Genomic DNA, 22,970 nt, shown 5'->3' with positions numbered 1-22,970 from the left:
GTAGTTGTAAAACAGCTAACTGATCATCTGCAGAGGAATGGTCTATTTGAAGAGTTTCAGTCAGGTTTCAGAATTCATCATAGTACAGAAACAGCATTAGTGAAGGTTACAAATGATCTTCTTATGGCCTCAGACAGTGGACTCATCTCTGTGCTTGTCCTGTTAGACCTCAGTGCTGCTTTTGTTACTGTTGACCATAAATTTTTATTACAGAGATTAGAGCATGCCATAGGTATTAAAGGCACTGCGCTGCGGTGGTTTGAATCATATTTATCTAATAGATTACAATTTGTTCATGTAAATGGGGAATCTTCTTCACAGACTAAGGTTAATTATGGAGTTCCACAAGGTTCTGTGCTAGGACCAATTTTATTCACTTTATACATGCTTCCCTTAGGCAGTATTATTAGAAAGCATTGCTTAAATTTTCATTGTTAGGCAGATGATACCCAGCTTTATCTATCCATGAAGCCAGAGGACACACACCAATTAGTTAAACTGCAGGAATGTCTTACAGACATAAAGACATGGATAACCTCTAATTTCCTGCTTTTAAACTCAGATAAAACTGAAGTTATTGTACTTGGCCCCACAAATCTTAGAAACATGGTGTCTAACCAGATCCTTACTCTGGATGGCATTACCCTGACCTCTAGTAATACTGTGAGAAATCTTGGAGTCATTTTTGATCAGGATATGTCCTTCAATGCGTATATTAAGCAAATATGTAAGACTGCTTTTTTACATTTGCGCAATATCTCTAAAATTAGAAAGGTCTTGTCTCAGAGTGATGCTGAAAAACTAATTCATGCATTTATTTCCTCTAGGCTGGACTATTGTAATTCATTATTATCAGGTTGTCCTAAAAGTTCCCTGTAAAGCCTTCAGTTAATTCAAAATGCTGCAGCTAGAGTACTGACAGGGACTAGAAGGAGAGAGCATATTTCACCCATATTGTCCTCTCTTCATTGGCTTCCTGTTAATTCTAGAATAGAATTTAAAATTCTTCTTCTTACTTATAAGGTTTTGAATAATCAGGTCCCATCTTATCTTAGGGACCTCATAGTACCATATCACCCCAATAGAGCGCTTCGCTCTCAGATTGCAGGCTTACTTGTAGTTCCTAGGGTTTGTAAGAGTAGAATGGGAGGCAGAGCCTTCAGCTTTCAGGCTCCTCTCCTGTGGAACCAGCTCCCAATTCGGATCAGGGAGACAGACACCCTCTCTACTTTTAAGATTAGGCTTAAAACTTTCCTTTTTGCTAAAGCTTATAGTTAGGGCTGGATCAGGTGACCCTGAACCATCCCTTAGTTATGCTGCTATAGACTTAGACTGCTTGGGGGTTCCCATGATGCACTGAGTGTTTCTTTCTCTTTTTGCTCTCTATGCACCACTCTGCATTTAATCATTAGTGATTGATTTCTGCTGTCTTCCACAGCATGACTTTTTCCTGATTCTCTCCCCTCAGCCCCAACCAGTCCCAGCAGAAGACTGCCCCTGCCTGAGCCTGGTTCTGCTGGAGGTTTCTTCCTGTTAAAAGGGAGTTTTTCCTTCCCACTGTCGCCAAGTGCTTGCTCATAGGGGGTCGTTTTGACCATTGGGGTTTTTCTGTAATTATTGTATGGCATTTGCCTTGCAATATAAAGCGCTTTGGGGCAACTGTTGTTGTGATGTGGCGCTATATAAATAAAATTGATTTGATTTTTTTTTTCTTTTACGTGCGCACGCGAGCGAATTGTCTCTGGAGAATATTTTATTAATTATCTACACAGATGTATAATAAAACAAATGGTGACTGGTTTCTAAACACAATTATGACAGTTTTTTGGGGGGAAGAGCGAGCTGCAGCAAGAAGCGGAGTTTTTTTTTTTTTTTTTTTTTAATTGTTTACATGTGCGCGCATGAACGGGACAGTTGATCCTCAAACTGGGTCCCGCAGAGGCAGAAGGACCACTGAAAGCGGCCGTCATCCAGACGCAGCTCCTGTAGCAAATAATGATACTCTTTGTATTGGGAGCTTTCCACAACAACTCGCTTTGTGTGATCAAGGGCCGACATGATGACTTGACGCCAAGCGGAATGGAAGCGCCTCCTATTTGATGACGCATTGGAGCGAATTTTCGCAGCGAAAGTCCACCCAAGCAGAGCGACACACCGGGCGAAGGAGGCGCGTCCGTCGCCACGCGACCCCCGCACATTTGTAGCGTCTGATTGCGCCCGGTGTGAACGTGCCATTATGAGTACCTGCAAAATAATGTTTCTTATAGATTTAACATCTCGTCATAATCGTTCAGATGAGCTGCGCTGTGATGCAGTACAGTGACTAGGGTGGTCCATAAAAATGGTCAAAATTTTTTTTTCAAAAAACTTCAAGTCTCACCCTCTAAATCTGTTGTACCTAACATAAAAACACATCATGTACAATTTCATAAAACTCTAATAATTTTTACTGGTAGCACACAGCCCTTAAAGATTTTGCTGGCAATAACTTTGTCATATAGTATGGTCATTTCCAGATATTTCCAAATTATTTCTGTCAGTTTAATATTGATATGTCAGGACAGAAATTATGGCAATACATTGGAAAATCAAATCTTTTCATATCCCATAAAATAGTTAACACTAAAACATGAATTGTGAGATGCAGTTCTTCTCGTACATGTATCATGCTCCTACAATACCTACATACTGGGGTAGCGAAGATTTTGTAACAATCAAACATTGCATTTTCATTTTATTGATGAAATACTGTTTCATTATTGATACATTTAAATAAGTCTATGCTTTATATATTTCCACATATATTTTGATCTAGCTCCAAACAATAATATTCTTTATGCCTTGCAGTACTTAATATTCAAAAATGTATGAATCAGCACAAGAACCAATTATACAGCTGTGTAACATAAGAGAACATCCTTTACATGATAATGATATTTAAGTTGCTTGCATCATGACCAAGACTTGCTGCCGTTTCAGTCAGAATATAGGTGGCACTTCTGTCTGTTGTTTTGGTCCTATCCAATGCTGCTGCAAGTCCTGGTGTTACAACAGCTTTAATTTTACTGGCTTTTTGTGGCACTGGCATAACAAATTCTTCATCTGGACTTTCTGTGTTCTCTTCACTCTGGCTGGAGACAGTGTCAGGTAGTGAGACATTAGATGGTCCAGGCTCCTCCAGTTTCTCTTTGTATTTTGCTTCTGCAGCTTTCCTTTTTTCTGCTCTTTGTTCTTTGGCAGTTTATATTTTATCTATGCCTGTCATGCATCCTCTACCTTTCTCTCGCTGAGCAAGTAGGAACTGTCTGTCATCTTCAAACTTTATCATTGTTAGGACATCCTGATGTGCCATGTCAAACAAGTCCTCCAAAGATTCACAAAACACTGCTTCATCTTTCTTCTGCTTGTCTGTATTGCGATTCTTGGTCTTTTTCAATGTTTTCCATTTTCCGAACACCTTTTCTAACTTTGTGATCAGATGCTGCTTTGCCCTCAGTGGGATTCTAGCTCTCTCCCAAAAAGGAATTGCCATGTCTATAGAGGTCACAGCAGCATCATGGAGAGTTTTCTTCAAATCAGTGTGTTTGAAGAAAAATACTTTGAGTATTTGCCCATTTGAGGGCAATTTGTTTCCCTTTATTTCAGTCGGTGGAACCAGTAAGGTATACAAATGTTCTACTTCTAGTAGCTGACATGTTTTACTGAAGTTTCCAGTTAATGGTTAAGCATGTTAAGTCAGCAAGTGTCTCCTTTTACATTTATCTCATGTTAGATTCACCATCACCAAAGATCTGAAAGAAAAGAAGCTGTGAATTGAAGCAAAATTTTCAGCTAATAGCCTAAAATAACATTTTTGAAAGTATGTTGTTTGTGAGAAATATTTAAACCCAGGTATAGTTTTAAATTGAATATAAAATTATACTTTAGTTACACTCAGGTGGTTAACTTCTATCCTCTTTATAAGTGATGTGATTAGATACTGGATAATGGATAACCTATTGCACGGGCACTCGGGCAGCGATAACTGATATATTTACAACCTTCAGCTATGATGTGCTACCTTTAAATATTAATGTATGACAAAAATATTTGGCAGGCTTTCTTTTTTCCCAAAGCATCATAAAATGAAGGGGTGAGAGTAATGAATTTACAACTTTTATTTTTTTGAACCACCCTAACAGTGACAGTATTTTTGAATTGTTTGCACAATGTTCACATATAGTCCCACAAAATTAATGTGTGCCAGAGATTTTGAACATTTCAAAATTTTCTTTGCGCACTTGCACGCAGCCACGCACAGTTTACGAGTTTATGCTCTGGCACAGAAGATTGTGTGCCAGTGCGAGGTTTATATTTGTGCAATTGTCAAGGTACCTTTACTTTGAGCACTGGTAGATCTGTCAGTGGAACGGTGTCCACCAGCTCTATCCTCACACACTGTTGTTGCATTTAGTTCGTGAATCCTCACATGCTGCTGTCGTCGGTGTCTATTAAAGTGGCTGGTTTGTTACTCAAGCAATTTGTATCACTTTAGCATTTACAGATGGTTTTGTTTGTTCAGAAGGGACTGAAAAATGTTAAATAATGCATAAACATTTGATTGCTCAAATTGAAAAAATCTTTAATTGAATCATTCATTCATTTATTCATTTTCCATACCCGCTTACTCTAATTAAGGGTCACGGGGTGCTGGAGCCTATCCCAGCCGTCATAGGGTGTGATGCCGTGTACCCCCTGGGCAGGATGCCAGTCTGTCACAGGGCCACATATAGACAGATAAATTAATTCACACCCGGCACGTACACCTACTGTCAATTTAAAGATTCCATTTCACCTAACCTGCGTGTCTTTGGAAGTGGGAGGAAGACGGAGCACCTGGAGGGAGCCCACACGAACACAGGGCGAACATGCAAACTTCACACAGAAAAGACTATGTGGGAACCGACCCTACAACCTTCTTGCTATGAGACAACAGTGCTAACCGCTAAGTCACTGTGCCGCACCAAATGGAAACATGCTTAAAAAAGACAGACAGAGAGGGAGAGAGATTGCACAAATAGTTTTTACACTCTCATGAAGTTATTTTTTCAGGCAATTTGAAAAAGCTTCATTTTGAAAATCTACTGGAAACGCTTTTTCCCCAGTAACAGGGGAGGTGATGGTCAACTGGTTAAAGTGGTGGCCTTGGCCCTTTGTTTAAATCCCAGAGTGGCAAATCACTCAGGGCGCTTGGGCAAGGCCCGTGATTCCCAAGTTGCTCTTGGTGTGTAGAGAGAGCCTTGCATGGCAGCAGCCTGAAACGTGCAGTGATTAAAGTTTTCCGGAAATTCACCGACATCTGAGTTTTTACTTAAGTGGTGAATGTTTTCGGGTTATTTTTGATAGCATACATCAGAATCCAACCAAACAGTTGGTAGCGGTATTGCACCGTGTTGGTTTGCAAACCACCAATAAACTCAAAAGAATAAGGGCTATTTTTGTTTTCTTGACCCGCTTCACATTTAATCTGTAGTTTGTCTTCACGGTATTTGTATTTGTAAAAGTGTTTGGAATCATGATGAGACGTTACAGTATATATTAAGTCTCACGTTTTCACGTCCTGATCCGAGACAGAATGATAATGTTATGCGTCACTGCTTGACCACACAGCAGCGAATGAGAGACACTGTAACAGATTTTACCGTGAACTCTGCACCGTGTTGAAACGACAAAGTAAATGGATGAAACATTAACACGAGTCTTTGATTTTATAATATCACATTTTTGACAGAATTCATTGTCAGTTGACAGTATTCAAGTTACAATGAGGAAAATAAGTATTTGAACACCCTGCGATTTTGCAAGTTCTCCCACTTAGAAGTCATGGAGGGGTCTGAAATTTTCATCTTAGGTGTATGTCCACTGTGAGAGACATAATCTAAAAAAAAAAAAAAAATTCCGGAAATTACAATGTATGATTTTTTTTTTTTTTTTTTTTTTTTTTTTTTTTTTTTTTTTTTTTTTTTTTATAATTTATTTGCATGTTACTGCTGCAAATAAGTATTTCAACACCTGCCAATCAGCAGAAATTCTGGCCCTCAAAGACCTGTTAGAAGCACCTACTTGAGGTTGTTAGCTGCATAAAGACACCTGTCCACCCCACACAATCAGTAAAACTCCAACTACTAACATGGCTAAGACCAAAGAGCTGTCCAAAGACACCAGAGACAAAATTGTCGACCTCCACAAGGCTGGAAAGGGCTACAGGGCAACTGCCAAGCAGCTTGGTGAAAAAAGATCAACTGTTGGCACAATTATTAGAAAATGGAAGAAGCTAAACATGACTGTCAGTCTCCCTCGGACTGGGGCTCCATGCAAGATCCCACCTCGTGGCGTATCAATGATCCTAAGAAAGGTGAGGAATCAGCCCAGAACTGCACAGGAGGAGCTGGTCAATGACCTGAAGAGAGCTGGCACCACTGTTTCCAAGGTTACTGTGGGTAATACACTAAGACGTCATGGGTTAAAATCATGCATGGTACGGAAGGTTCCCCTGCTTAAATCAGCACACGTCCAGGCCCATCTTAAGTTTGCCCATCCAGAGGAGTTATGTGGTCAGATGAGACCAAAATAGAACATTTTGGTCTTAATTCCACTCGCCATGTTTGGAGGAGGAAGAATGCTGACTACCATCCCAAAAACACCATCCCTACTGTGAAGCATGGGGGTAGAAGCATCATGCTTTGGGAGTGTTTTTCTGCACATGGGACAGGACGACTGCACTGTATTAAGGAGAGGATGACCGGGGCCATGGATTGCGAGATTTTGGGGAACAACCTCCCTCCCTCAGTTAGAGCATTGAAGATGGGTCGTGGATGGGTCTTCCAACATGACAATGACCCGAAGCACACAGCCAGGGCAACTAAGGAGTGGCTCCGAAAGAAGCATTTCAAGGTCCTGGAGTGGCCTGGCCAGTCTACAGACCTAAACCCAATAAAAAATCTTTGGAGGGAGCTCAAACTCTGTGTTTCTCAGCGACAGCCCAGTAACCTGGCTGATCTGATCTAGTGTTTTCTCATGGCACAGTTCGCTTTTCCCGTTTATCTTTCAGGTGTGTTCATGAAGCCATTGACAATTCCATGGATTCTTGTCCTTGTCAAACTTTTTCAAACTGTCTTTCCTCTATCTGATGTTGCTCCGTGACACAGATATGCTGCAAAATTCTTCTTTTAAAAACTTGAGAGCTGTAAGTTTGGGATGTCCACATGCTACGTTTAGCTTAAGCGTCTTGCAGGAGCCACACAGCGTCGTCGCAGCAGCCAAACAGTCCAGCTTTACAACAACTGTTGCAACAGCTACGCTTTGAGTGGCATTTTTCCTCTGCGATGTTCCGCAGATCCGAGGACACAGATTTGTATCTGTAACACATAGATCAATGTCCGTGGACTGATAAAACTTGCACGATGTTGTGAAAAAAGGAAACGCTCTGCAATAGCCATTTTAAAAACTCAGTGATGATCACAATTATAGAGTACAATACTAACACCCCCCCATGATGAAATCCGTGGAATTCCTCGGATCCGCGAAGTTTTCACAGCCCTGCATTCTTGTCAATCCCAAAGAGAATCTCAACATCTTCAGCTCTGCCTCCTCTAGTTCTGCCTCCTGTCTTTTTGTTAGTGCCACCGTCTCTAAGCTGTACAACATAGCTGGTCTCACTACTGTCTTGTAAACTTTCCCCTTCACTCTTGCAGATATTCTTGGGTCACAAATCACTCCTGCCACCTTTCTCCACCCACTCCACCCTGCCTAAAAAGTGTTCGACAAGTCTGTTGATTTTTTTTTTTTTAAACTTGCGCCTTAAATAACTGAGCCATTCGGAGATTACAACAGAGTTTTAGGCAGCGAGCCGTCCAGCCTTAGTTTGGATGGTCAATTTTTGAAAAAGGTGGCTTGCTGAAAGCTGTCTAAAATGCAGAGTTTTCTGAACGAACTGCGCAGTCAGCTGGCTCACAAACAAATGGAGTGCGAGAGGCTGAATGGAGCAGTGTCTCAATGAGACAATACATTCTGCTCAGCGATCAGCAGTGATGTTCTGAAGCATTAATCTCATTAAGCAGGTGAGAACTCTGAACTTTACTCGGCTTTTATTTATTTTATTTTTTTTATGTATTTATTTTAGATCATGAGTCAATGTAGTTGTTTTATGTTCCAAGCACAAAACGTGACTGAGGAGAAAAAACAGGATGACTTCATCAAATTAAAATGAACTCCAGTGAGAAAAAAATACAAGCTGCTAATTTATATTATTTGTCAAAGTTATTAGGCTGCAGCTATGTTTTAACTTATTTCAAAGTAAGTTACCTCTTGTTTTATTCTTATTTTTAAAAAAAACAAAACAAAAACAAAAGAAAAAACATGGAGAGTCAGATCAGCCTGTTTTGTTCTGTTCAGTTTATATCAAAGTTTTCCTGTACATGCTCAGGTATTTTTCCTTCTTCATAAGAGTTTGGTGTTTACATTTGTTCTACAAAGTTTTAAAAAGCAATAAAACACTTTTCTTTATAGCAGTTCTGTAAGTTCAGAAATGCAACAGAAAACAACCACAAATCAGAAAAAGTTTGGACTAGTTGGGGAATTCCCCTTTGGCTGACCTGGTAGAGGAATGGTCTTTAGTGCGAGCCGTCCGGGTTCGATCCCACCGCCATCCCAGCCACGAAGGTCCTGCGGTCACACAAACATACTGCATTAAATGAGAGTTATGGACACGGCCGCCGTTCGAATAGGGTCGGCCTTTTAAATTTGTGAATTTCTCCTCTGTGAGATCAATAAAGTTTTTTTTTGTTTTGTTTTGTTTTTATCTGACTATATGTAAAATGAAGATAAAAATAAAAATGTTGCACTATTCCAAGTTTCCCCACTCACACCCACAGAAGCCAAAAATTCTTTCCGAGTTGTGTCTTGGTTACTTCCCTCACTTGTCTCCTTCCAGCATGGATATTTAGTTTTTGAGAACACTGTTTGTGTTTCTGAATGAATGATGTAAATAAAGTCTTACGAAATATTCAGTGACTTGGAAATGTTCATGTATTCATCTGAGATATTTCTCAAGAAAACTGGCTGGAAAAATTTCTTAATTCTTACATTTAATAAAATCTGACCACACAACATGAAATATATTGATTTCTTAGCGTCTCCAGTCTGTTCTCGATACCTATCCCTAGCCAAGGGATCTTTGAATCCCTGTGTTCGGGCTGCGTAAGACAAGCACAAGGCCAGAATGACAGAAAAGTGAAGTATAATGTGCACAGTGCATTCACATAAAAGCAGAGGATCACATAAAAAAATGTTTATTACTTTACATACATTAAGCACAAAATGAAAACATTCTATAAGATAAGATAAGATACTTTATTTCAGACACCAGGGCCATATTGAGAAAACACACAAAATAACTACAACATGTCAAGGAAAAAAAATTATTGGTATATAATGTGGAACGGCAGTGTTCCCATAGCAATGACTTGTACATAACTAGCTGATTCACATCGATGAGCAAGGTGTTTTTGCTGCTTTTAAGACGCTTACAAAACCCAAAAATTGCTTTCCTGCGTACTTCATTAAAACTAGGCACATCACTTAAAAACAAACATTCCACTGGAACTACATGAACGGGGCAGGTGAAATATACGTCTGAAGGAGTTATTGTAGCCAACCGTTAGCTTATGGAAAGTAGATTTTTTGAAATTAAACCAGTGATGACTGCAATACATATTAGTACAAAAAGCATTAAATAGTTGGCATTTAACCTCCATGGAACACACACTGAAATTCCTTAACAGAAGGTTACCCCTAACATAGAAAGATCTCATCTGGTCTTCCATATCTTTGTCATCAGAGAGGTTATGAACAGTGATCATCCCCAAATACTTATAATTCTCCACAAAAGCGAGCCGAGTATTTTCAGTGAAAATCTTGGGAGAATTAAGAAGGGAACTACCTTTAGGTAATATTGACATGCATACAGTTTTAGCCTTATTATACAAAATATCATGCTTAACACCATAATCAGAGCAGGTGTGAAGTAGTTTCTGTAGGCCCTTAACTGAGGGACACAGTACAACTATATCATCAGCATAGAATAAGTGGTTAACAAGTCTATTACCAAGCATCCACCCAACTTGGAGACAAATCACCTCCTTGAACACAGTTACAGACCCTAAACAGTTCAGATGTATGCGATCCCCAGCAGACACCGGCCAACTGGTTACGATACCAAAACACTATTATTCTTACAAAGATTGTGGGTAGACCCCGTCACATAACTTTTTAAAAAGTGTCCACTGATTAACATGGTCAAATGCATTGGAGGCTTCCATAAAACAGAGATATACAGAACTATTTCTTTTTCTGTAGTAATCAATCACTTCACAAAGTAAATAGATACACATATCAGTGGAATGTTTAGGAGTATCTCAGAAGGAAACGTGCTGTGGCTGATTTGGACAAGGCGTGACACTTGTCTCGGTAAGCTTATTGGCTAGTAACTGACTAGTCGATTATCAAAATAATCATTTGTGGCACCCCTAGTAAAGTTTGAACTTGGCTAAATGAACAACTGTGCTGCATGTTGCTGCATCGGGATCCATCCTCTCTTCTTTGGTGCTGAATTCACATCCTACCCCAGAGCTTTGGCTAATCAAAAGCCCAGTCTAAAGCATCAGACTGCCATAGGATATGAATGCATGAGCATCGTAGAAGTAACAAACAAGCACGACAAAACGGTAAACAAATGTGCAGCCAAGGGGAAAGCTCTCCTCCTGATCTCTGCTCAGAGTTTTGAGCACACACAAAAGGTTTCAACAAACTTTCTGGATTTCAGCTGACAAGAAATACAATTGTCGAATGGGAAAAGGACTTGTACAGAACAAAAACAGACACAAATGGATATTAAAAGTTCTTATATGTTAGTCATATGTTTCCTCAACTGGTCATAGTCTAATGCCGCGTTCACACCGGGCTCGACACGAGCGACTGCAGCCACAGGTTGCCATGTAATCCCTATGTAAGGATGCGTTTTGGCGCCAAACCGCACAGCGCGACGCGATGGACGCAAGTGAAGCGACTTTGAGCGTTTTGCGTGTTTGTGGCGCAATATTGTGTCACATCACGTTGCGTTGCCCTCCTCCCCAAGTTAAAAAATCGGAACTTTTTCGTCTCTTCGCGCCGCGATGACCAATCAGGGACTGAATATGTAGTGACGTGGAGATGTCTGGAGTTTGACTGAAGATGTGAACATGTCCTGTATCTGGTAGCAGCCTGTGAGCAGGACTTATGTCTCTTTTGTCCTTTATTTCACAATCATGACAGACTTTTTGGAGCGAGCAGCAGCACCACAGCAGTGGGGAGCGGAGTTTCTTTCTCTTTTTATTTTACGTGCGCGTGCGAGCATATCGTCTGTGGAGATTATTTTATTTATTAACTACACAGATGTAGAATAAAGCAAATGGTGACTGGTTTCTAAACACAATTATGATAGAGGTTTTTTTGGGGGGGGGGGGGGGGAAGAGCGAGCAGCAGCAAGCAGCGGAGTTTCTCTCTTTTTAATCGCGCGCGCGAGCGAATCGTCTGTGGAGAATATTTTATTAATTAACTACACAGATGTATAATAAAACAAATGGTGACTGGTTTCTAAACACAATTATGACAGAGTGAGCAGCAGGGAGCAGAGTTTTTTCCTTTTTTTTTACGTGCGCGCGAGAGCGAATCGTCTGTGGAGAATATTTTATTAATTAACTACACAGATGTATAATAAAACAAATGTTGACTGGTTTCTAAATACAATTATGACGGAGTTTTTTGGGGGGAAGAACCAGCTGCAGCAAGCAGCGGAATTTATTTCTTTTTTTTTTTTTATTGCTTACATGTGCGCGTGTGAACGGGACAGTTGATCCTCAAACTGGGTCCCGCAGAGGTGGAAGGACCACTGAAAGTGGCCGTCATCCAGACGCAGCTCCTGCAGCAAATAATGATACTCTCTGTATTGGGAGCTTTTCACAACAACTCGCTCCGTGTGATCAAGGTCCGCCATGATGACTTGACGCCGAGCGGAATGGAAGCTCCTCCTATTTGATGATGCATTGGAGCGAATTTTCGCAGTGAAAGTCCACCCAGGCAGAGCGACACACCGGGCGAAGGAGGCGCGTCCGTCGCCACGCAACCCCCACGAATTTGTAGCGTCTGATCGCGCCCGGTGTGAACGCGGCATAACAGCTGCTCCAATGGAAATGCTGTCATTTTGGTACTGTTTTGTCAGTATTTTGAAAATATCACTAAATTTATGCACATGTACAGTGCATCCAGAAAGTATTCACAGTGCTCCACTTTTTCCACAATTTTACCCGAGGCCATCAAAATATGGTCATTGGGTATTGTGAAGGCTTTGCTGTCGTCACTCCGTCTGTCTGTCTGTGTTTCCGTCTGTCCGTCTGTGCTCAGCATAAGTCCTGTCCTATTACTGCCAGAGTCTTCAAATTCACAGGGAACATTCTTGGGACATTGACCTTGGACAAGTTCAAAGATCCCTTGGCTAGGGATAGGTATCAAGAACTTTGAGACTAGTTAAGAAATTAATCGATCCACTGACATCAATAACCTTTTTGCTCAATGGGTTGCTTATTGGCCCTTCAGAGCGGCCGTTGTAACAAAAACGACAGAAAATTTGCAAGAGGTATTGATAAGGGAATTGATAAGGAATCTGATCGATAAGCGGAATCGATAATGGCATCGATATTGATAAAATCTTATCAATACCTGGTCCTTCTGCAAGAGATGTGAGGCATGATCTATCATGCTATAGATTTACAAATGCCCTATTGATTGAATACATGTCCATGATGTGATGATTAATGGTATGCCAAGGCTTGCCGTCAGAGGCTCTGAGCTTCCAAATACCTGGGGCCACTACCTAAGACAAAATTGGTGCTACTGGTCCTGACCAGTAGACTCAGTATTTCTCTAACCCTGTCACTGTAAGTGCTTTGACCATAAAAGTGTGACATAAATGAAGTTGAGAGAGGTTACATGACGTACAGAAGGGATCACATGACAATCTAAAATATACCTAATAGTAAGTGTGGACTGAGTAAGAGATGTTTATGTCCTGTTTATGTCCAGAGATCTAGGATCCATCTTCTACAGATTTTATTTATATCCAGAGATCAAAGATCCAGTGACCAAATTCATATATATTTACTTTAAGACTCAATAAAATGTTGTTGACATAGAACACCTGTAAAGCCTACTTTTAGTACACAGAAAATTTGCAAGTGGTATTGATAAGGGAATCGATAAGGAATCGGATCGATAAGCGGAATCGATAATGGCATCGATATTGATAAAATCTTATCAATACTCATCCCTACCCTTGACCTTATTTTAAGAGGTCAAAAGGTCACATTCTGGTTCCTGTTGTCATGGTATGAATCATGCAAATCAGGTTCTTTTTTGGGGGGGGAGGTGACAGCCAATCGAAGGTGAGAGGCACCGTGATGTCACTGGCTGGTCTCTCTTAGGCTGCTAATTCAGCATGGCGGAATCAGCTCCCAAGCTGCTTCATTTCTGCATAAATACAGTTGTATGCAAATGTTTGGGCACCTCTGATAATTTCCATGATTTTCCTTTTATAAAGTATTGGTTGTCTGGATCAGAAATTTCAGCTAAATGTGTAATTTAGCAGACGAACACACTGATATTTGAGAAGTGAAATGAAGTTTCTAGTATTTATAAAAAGTGTGCAATAATTCTTTAAACAAAATTAGGCAGGTGCATAAATTTGGGCACCCCAACAGAAAAAAAAATACATCAATATTTAGTAGGTCCTCCTTTTGCAGAAATAACAGCCTCTAAACTCTTCCTATAGCTTCCAATGAGAGTCTGGATTCTGGTTGAAGGTATTTTGGACCATTCTTCTTTACAAAACATCTCAGGTTTGTTGGTTTCTGAGCATGGACAGCATGAACACACACTTCTCAAATATCAGTGTGTTTGTCTGCTGTATGATATATTTAACTGAAATTTCTGATCCAAATAACCAATGATTTATAAAGGAAAACTATGCAAATTATCAGTGGTGCCCAAACTTTTGCTTGCAACTGTATAACATGTTTCTCATAACTGTATTCTGTAAAAGCTAGTGAGAAATAAACACTTCTAAAACTGAAAATGCTATTTTTGTAACTTGATAACACCTCTGCAGTGATTTACAAGACATCTCAGACGTAAAAAAAAACAAATTTCTGAAACTACTTAAACTAAAAATATATACATGAATGATATTCACATTTTGCTATTTACGTTTTGTGAAACCTGCGTTTAAGCTTTGCATTTTGTATCACCAGTTACACACCTTCATAATGAAGTAGTAAAGAGGATTTTCTTAAAAAGACTAGATTTTAGCTACAAATTGCCAGAAGGTACATCTGAGATGCAAGCCTAGATTTGATCTGTTTTGGTGAAAGAATATCCTTCTGCGCTCTACTTCACTATGAAGCTAAGAGTGGTGATACAAAATGTAAAATTTGCACTGTGCATAATTTCTCCAGTCACAGCCATGTAAGCCTATAATGTCTTCTGGGTTGTCTGAGTGTCTTGGTGGCTTTCCTCACTCCTCTTCTTCTTGCACAGTCACTCAGTTTTTGAGAACTGTCTACTCCATACAGATTTACCATAGAGTACCATACTGTTTGTATTTCTTTGTAATTGATGTAAATAAAATCCAAGAAATATTCAGTGCCAGCTTCACCATCAGAGAGCCTCGTCCACAAATGACACAAAAGTCTCCAAGCTGTCATTGATGTTAAAGGGGGCAACACACAGTATTAAGGACGGGGGCAAGGGCGTACGTTTGGTCTCAGCTTTGGTAGGGACAATACCACCCCCCCGACCCCCCTGCCCACCACCACCACCCCCTAACCCACTCATACCATTAGACGCACAAGTACAGCATAATACATAACATATGATGACATAATGCTGAATAATTTAACACTTTATTTACAATATTAAGCGTGTAGGCAAACAAACAAATAGCTTAAATAACAAAATTGCACCCAAAATCACGAATCTATTCGATAGGCCTACACCTGAGAGAACAAGACAACAAAAAAATACTTGTGGAGCTAACAAAAAAAAAAAAAAAAGTTTTTGCAACCAAGATGTATAATTTATTCTCTTCATCAATAATGCAGTTGTAGGGATCTGGCAACCTAATTTAAAAAAAAAAAAGGGATTTCCAATGATATATATGGTGTATTACGGTAAATGAAGCCTGTGATGTCATAACGCAGAGGAAAAACACGGAAGTTTCACACTAATGCGCCGCTGATTCTCATTACCGTAAGTTCTCATGTAAGCCCTCACTCTGAAAAATTTAACACTGACAGCAAGCCAAGAACCCGTGCTTTCCAACAGCATGCTATATGTTGCATATATTACGGTAAAGTGCGTTCAGTGACTTTTGAAACGAGGCAAAAGTATGAAAAAGAGCGCAAAAGTGACAAAAAAGTACAGAGACAGACAGCAAACATAAATGTAGTAATTTCTGAGGAAAAGGCAGGATGTTAGTGTCATTTGTGAAGGTGTGTGTGGGTGTGCAGTTTATTTTAAGTGTGGCGCACAGCATTGTTCGCAAGCCCTCCACCCTGCCCTTCTTGTTTTTCTGCACCGGAGCAGTGTTGCCAGATATGAAATATGAAACTATCGTACCAAAACCTCAAAATTATCGTATTTTGGGAGAAATGATCGTACACAAACAAAACGCATACAACGTAGCTATTTTAGCGTTTTTTTTTTTTTTATTTCCAAAGAATTTTATGTCACATTTTTAAACAGTAATTATAGTAATGGGGAAACTAGAACGCACTACTAGAAAGATTTTTTTTTTCTGTGAAGGGACACAAACGTGTTAATTACCAGACTAGAAAGAGTCGAATTCAACCTTGAGGTCGCTGTCGTCATCCGATGCCACTTGTGCAGATTTTGTTGAACACAGAAAAAATGTTGACACCTCCATAAGGAACTTGAACTTTTTTTTTTATTTTTCTTGTATATCTCTTTGCTCTTGTGTTTTGTTCGTTTGTTGTTGCATTTGTTGAAATAAAGTTTTTTTAAAAAAAAGGTGTTGGTTGGGGAATCTTCCTGTCACGGCACAGATTGGATGGAACTCATTACTTTGTATGGGGAGGGGGCGGGCTTTCAAATGACGTTGTCCCGGGCGGCCAAAGCTGTGTGTGTTGTGTCTTTGATGCCGCCTGAGTGCAACGCCTGCAAAATAATTCTTGGGTGTCAGAGAGAGATGCGTGTTTGGGCAACCAACTGAAATTATCGTACATATTGGATTTTTTCCCATTATTGATCGTACATCGTACAGAGGGCAAAACTATCGTACAAATACGATAATTATCGTACATCTGGCAACACTGCACCGGAGCCACCCATCCTTTGCGCTCCGGGACCTCCCACTTTACAAATTAAGCACTGCCTGCCACGAGATGCACTTTGTTTACGGCCATGTGAGAAGAACGTGAGCCAATGAAATTGCAACATGGGTAACCCTGTCACTCTGACACGTCGAAAACACAAAACGTGACGACTAAAATTATAGTATTGAGTTCGCAAAAAAAAAATAGTGAATGATTTTGTTATATAAACAAAAATGCTAAATATTGGGAGGGACTATTTTGCCATCCCAAAATAATGGTTGTGACTTGTCCCTATGGTCCATATGCAAATCTACGCCCCTGGACGGGGGTATATAAACTTATGATCAGGGTTATTTGAGTAGTTTCGGTTGTCATTATTATTTAAAAAGAGTAAACACAATTGTTTGACAATAAATGGCTTCACGCAAACACTAACCATGAGTCAAAAATAAATTTTTGTGTTGTCATTCATATTTTCTGAAAAATGGCCAAAAACCCAAAAATTCTGCCAGGGTATGTAAACGTTTCAGCACAACTGTATATACATTGCACTGGGATACCAGTTAAACAAGTGCAAATTACAAAGAAGACAATAAGATCTTAATAATTCATATAAATGAATTGACATGAACAAACTTGATAAGCTTATCAGGAGAGCTGGCTCTGTCCTGGGGGTGGAATTGGAGTCTATGATGGTGTCGTCGGAGAGGAGGATGTTGAGAAAATTGAGAAAACACCTCCCACCCCTTGCATGTCACACTGATGTTCTGTCAGGGCACCTTCAGCAGAAGACTGAGGCCATCGAGGTGCGCCACAGAATGCCACAGGAGGTCCTTTCTACTTGTCGCAATCAGACTGTATAACTCCTCTCCCATCTGCAGAATTAATACATGATGATCAGAGTTTTTCAGTTACTCAGAGATATGTGCAGTACTGTCAACATCTTGTGCAAGTGTCTTCAATCATTTTGCATAGACATGTTGTACTTGCTGCTTTACTGTTTCGGCACTCTGGCAAAACAATTTCCTTTGGGATTAATAAAGTTCTTCTTATTCTTAAATGGCAATTGTATATCTATAGATATGTACACACAGCGACAAATCTAGCTCCGAAATTAGGACTAGAAAAACAATGGACTAGAAGGTAGGCTAAACACTTGAACGGAAATTAACATTAATAACAAATAAAAGGGTTGTGTTCCTCTTCCCTTAGCAGACTGAATAAAATGACTTTAACTGTATTTTAAAACTTACCTTGTTGCTTTTGGATAACCTTGACCTATTTTAAAGGTCACATTCTGTTTATGCTAATATGGCTGAGGCTATTTTAGCATTGCGTTAATTTTATTTTAAATAAGTTTGCAATAAATTAAAAAAACTTTCATGTTGTCATTATGGAGTGTTGTAAGTAGAATTTTATGGGGAAAAAATTATTTAGTCTGTTTTGAAATAAGGCTGTAACATAACAAAATGTGGAAAGAGTGAAGTGCTGTAAATACTTACCACCCAGCCCTAGTTTTCATACAAGAAAAGACAACATCAAAGCTTGAGTCACCCATGTGCCTTCTGGCAGGCTGTCACTGAAATTTCACATCTTTTTCAGAGAATCCTTCTCTGCTCCACTCCACCAGGAAGCTTTGTAACTGCTGATGCAACAGTCAAAGGTTGCATAATGCACAGTTTCTCCAGTCACAGATGCCTTTTAACAACTTCACATTTGTCATGGATGTGTTCACAGCTGCCCTCTTTGTGCCACTCATTCAGTTTTTAAGAAATGTGTACTCTGCATAGATTGACCAAACAGTGCCATGTTGTTGGTATTTCTTAAAGATAGATGTAAATGAGATGAGATTTATTGTCATTACACGAATGCAACAACAATGAAATTATGTTTACACTCCAATTACCTCAGACAAGATACAGCAATTAATACACAATTATTACTTGTTTACCGTAATAATGAAGTCTAAGACATACTCTGTAGTTCTGCACAATTTGTCAACACGATGTGTAATACCAAGCCAGGCACATTAAGTCAAACCCCCTCACGCAACAGCTTATTTGTTGCTGGGTTTATTGTGTTGCTTGATTTATTGAACTAATTGTGTCATAAATGTTCTAGTGTGTGTATATACACACACACACACACACACACACACACACACACACACACACACACACACACACACACACAGAGCCTCTGGCTTTAGTATTACTCAAATCTTTCAAATGTTGGCAGGTCTAGATCTATAAAGTATTATTTGGTTTTATTTACTGTATGTATCACAAAATGTGCCCTGTACATTGAAATTAATTTTCCTGTGCCATATGAATGCACACTAACAAGTGTCTACTGTTTTAACCATTCAAAACATATCACTCATAGTCAGTTTAACTGTGTCATTGTAGGCATACTCCCTGGTGGACCGTGAAGTCGGCTATTGTCAAGGAAGTGCATTCATTGTGGGACTGCTGCTCATGCAGGTGACGTTTTGGTATTAAAATCAGCACATTGTTTCATTAACATTTTCCAGCAATTTGAGAATGTTGAAACATTTGATTTTTCTCTCTCGCTCATATGTAGATGCCTGAAGAGGAGGCATTCTGTGTATTTGTGAAGTTGATGCAAGACTACAGACTGCGGGAACTTTTCAAACCCAGTATGGCTGAGCTTGGACTCTGCATGTACCAGTTTGAGTTTATGATTCAGGTAGGTACCTCACCATAAACACTAACTCACGAGAGGGAGGCTTTTTAAATGTGATAAAGTAAAGCAGTGCAGTGACCCTGTACATATTGTGTATGATTTTACTTCACAGGAACAACTACCTGAGCTATACATGCATTTCCAGGCTCAGAGCTTTCACACCTCCATGTATGCTTCTTCTTGGTTCCTCACCATCTTCCTCACCACCTTTCCTCTGCCCATTGCCACTAGGATCTTTGATATCTTCATGTGTGAGGTTAGTAAAAATGCAGTTGGATGATATAACAAAAAGGTTAAATTGGATCATGACATTCCAGACTGTTGGCTTCAATAGCCCCCCCCCCCCCCCCCCCCCACAATGCCGGTTTCACTCATTGTACATTAAAAAGTGTCATATTAGTATTGTCACCATTAGCTAGTCAGTTCAGAGCAGTGTCAGATGGAGCTGGAACCAAAAATACTGTAACAGTAGTTTTAAAGTAAAATATATTGTGAGTAGTTTGACTGTATTTGCACACTTGTAAATAATATTTTTTAATTGAACTTATTGACGTATGAACAAAAAGAAAAAAGAGGAAAAACAAAAGAGAAAACAAAAAAGAAGCAAATAAACAAAAATCAGAAAAGTATAAAAAGAACTGGGTGTACAAACGGCAACTACGTATATACAATGTTGCATCACCAAAGCATCACAATCCAACACGCTTTCAAGGTCGAGGTGAGTGGTCCAGTTTGGGCATGTTAGAATGATCGCCAGGCTGAGCAAGACAATCTATGAATGGTTACCATGTGATGTAAAATGGATGAAGATTGTCCATCACGTATCGGATTTCCGTGTTTGCACACTTGAGAAGAGGCCCTGAGGAGAGATCTCCTCACTCCATACTGCTGCAGCACTTTCCACAGTAGTTCCCGGGATACACGGTCATAAGTCCACAAAAGACATGAAGGCTGGATGGGCATACTCCCAGACACCCTCCAGAATTCTTTTGAGAGTGAAGAGCTGATTGGTTGTTCCACAACCCAAATGGAGCCTGCACTGTTCCTCTTCAATCAGAGGTTCGACTATCGGCCGAACCCTCCTTTCCAGCACCCTGGAGTAGACTTTGCCAGGGAGGCTGAGTAGTGTGATGCCCTTGTAATTGACACACACACTCTCTGGTCCCCTTTTTTGAAATATAGGGACCACCACCCCAGTTTGCCACTCCTTAAGCACTGCCCTAGACCTCAACGCACTGTTGAAGAGATTTTTTCAATTTCAATTTATTTTCATTTATATAGCACCAAATCACAACAGTGTTGCCTCACGGCACTTCACACAAGTAAGGACTAACCTTACTAACCCCCGGAGCAGCAGTGGCAAGGAAAAACTCCCTCTGATGAAGAAACCTCAAGCAGACCAGACTCAAAGGCGTGACCCTCTGCTTGGGCCATGCTACAGACACAAATTACAGAACAATTCACAGAACAAATATACAAGAAATGCTGTACGGGACAAGAGGGTTTTCAGCACAAATACCACACCCATCTCTGGATGGAGCTGCACCTTAAACAGAGAGGAAAAAAACAGAATCAAGCATCAGAAAGACAAGAAATGCAGTATAATTTGCCAGCATTAAACAACAAGAAAAACAGGATACTAATGTGATCGCCGACCACTAGCCCTAAGCTTCACTAACAGACCCAGAATTTAGGTAAAGTTGAGCCCGCGGCACGCTCCATTTCCTAATAACGATACTGTGCCAGTATGCTAGCCATACGAAAGGGAAAATAAGTGCATCTTAAGTCTGGACTTGAAAGTACCCACAGATTCTGACTCTTTTATTGATGCAGGGAGATCATTCCACAGAACAGGGGCACGATAAGAGAAAGCTCTATAATCCGCAGATGACTTATTCACCGTGGGACACAAAGTAGTCCTGCACCCTGAGAACGCAAAGCCCGGCCGGTACATAAGGTTTAATTAGGTCAGCTTGGTAGGGAGTTGCCAGTCCATAAACAATTTTATAGACTAGTAGTAGAACCTCAAAATCTGATCTCACAGGGACAGGAACCCAGTGAAGGGATGCCAAAATGGGTGTAATGTGGTCGAACTTTCTGCTTCGTGTCAAAAGTCTGGCAGCAGCATTTTGAACCATTTGGAGACCCCTAATGCTGGACTGTGGTAAACCAGAAAATAGAACATTGCAGTAGTCCAATCTAGAAGAGATAAACGCATGGATCAGGGTCTCAGCATCAGCCATAGACAGGATGGGATGAATCTTTGCTATATTTCGCAGGTGAAAGAAAGCAGTCCTTGTAATATTTCTAATGTGGACGTCAAAGAACAATATAGGATCAAAAATTACCCCAAGGTTCCTTACGTTTTCAGTGTGATGTATGACACATGAGCCTAGGCTAAGTGTTAACTGGTCAAATTGATGCCGATGTCTCACTGGACCAAGAACCATCATTTCAGTCTTATCAGAATTTAAAAGTAGGAAGGTTATAGACATCCAACTTCACACTGATGCAAGGCAATCTTCTGAGAATTTTATGTGAATGAGATTACCAGTATTTATTGGCATGTATAACTGAGTATCATCAGCATAGCAGTGAAAGGTAATCCCAAAACGCTGCAATATGTGCACAAGGGCTGCTATATAAAGGGAGAAAAGCAGGGGGCCTAAGACAGACCCCTGTGGAACCCCAAATTTCATGTCACTAAAGTTAGTGGTAGTGTTGCTGTACAAAACACAGAACGACTGGTCAAGTATGACGTCAACCATGCAAGTGCACTCCCAGTAATCCCATTTGCATTTCCATTGCAAGCAGAAGATCATTCACCACTTAGTGAGAGCCGTCTCTGTGGAATGATATTTTCTAAAAGCAGACTGCAGTGGCTCAAAGAGATTATTCTCAGTAAGATAGTCTTTGAGCTTCCGTGACACCACTTTTTCCAGAATTTGAGAGCAAAATGATAGATTTGATATCGGCCTATAGTTTTTCAATACACTAGGGTCAAGATTAGGTTTTTTAAGTAATGGTTTAATCACTGCAGATTTGAAACATTTAGGAAAAGATCCAGAAGTTAAAGAAAGCTTAATCATTTCCTGCATAGTCAGGCCAAGAGTGGGCCACAGGTCCTTAAACAGTTTTGTTCATATAGGATCAAATAAGCAGGTTGTGCTTTTTGAAGACGTTATGAGTTTTGTCAGCATGCCTAGAGAGATACTATCAAATTCTGTAAATCTAGGTAATACCTCAGTAATGGTGCCCACCTCAATAGCAGGGTGTAGTGGCTGGGTTAGGGCATGCTGGAATATGTTTAACCGAATGTCTTCTATTTTCTTCTCAAAGTAATCCAGGAAATCTTGTGCTGTAAAAGGAGAGCAAACTACAGGTGGTTTGATTGTCCATGAATAAGTGTTGCCATGAATAAGTGTTGCCGTGTCAAACAGGAACTTTGAGTTATGCTTGTTTTTGTTGATCAAATCAGATCACTTTGTACCCAGTAGTGCATGCTTATAGTCTAAGATAGCATCACACTACGCAAGGTGGAATACTTCGAATTGCACCAGCAGTCATTCATTGCCCCTCCATCATTTCAAAGCTTCAGTAGCAACTCACAGATTGTCGCCTTGTTTCTGCTTAAAACTGACTTTAGAATGATTTAAGAGGTTTTACCTTGTTATCTGATGGTTAATAATCACATTATTCTTTTTGTTCGCTTTGGGTGTTGAGACTCTTGTCTCACACAAGCTGCTATGGGGTCCCAAATGACGCATGCGCAGTGGAGGCAGGGTGGACCATTTTTTTTGGGGG

General features: G+C 40.1%; 1 protein-coding gene across 4 annotated transcripts in view; it reads left to right on the top strand.

The window, feature by feature from the left end:
- The window catches only part of evi5b (ecotropic viral integration site 5b), a 226,825-nt gene that overhangs the window by 76,378 nt on the left and 127,477 nt on the right, over positions 1–22,970 (top strand). For all 4 annotated transcript variants that reach the window (XM_034180724.1, XM_034180723.1, XM_034180722.1 and 1 more), the window contains exons 4-6: positions 18,869–18,943; positions 19,044–19,169; positions 19,279–19,422. In XM_034180724.1, the coding sequence (XP_034036615.1) occupies positions 18,869–18,943; positions 19,044–19,169; positions 19,279–19,422 (345 nt within the window). The remainder of the gene's footprint in view (positions 1–18,868; positions 18,944–19,043; positions 19,170–19,278; positions 19,423–22,970) is intronic.

This window comes from Thalassophryne amazonica, chromosome 10 (assembly GCF_902500255.1).
Source record: "Thalassophryne amazonica chromosome 10, fThaAma1.1, whole genome shotgun sequence".
In the NCBI taxonomy this organism is placed as follows: Eukaryota; Metazoa; Chordata; class Actinopteri; order Batrachoidiformes; family Batrachoididae; genus Thalassophryne; species Thalassophryne amazonica.
This window is presented reverse-complemented; position numbering and strand designations above follow the sequence as displayed.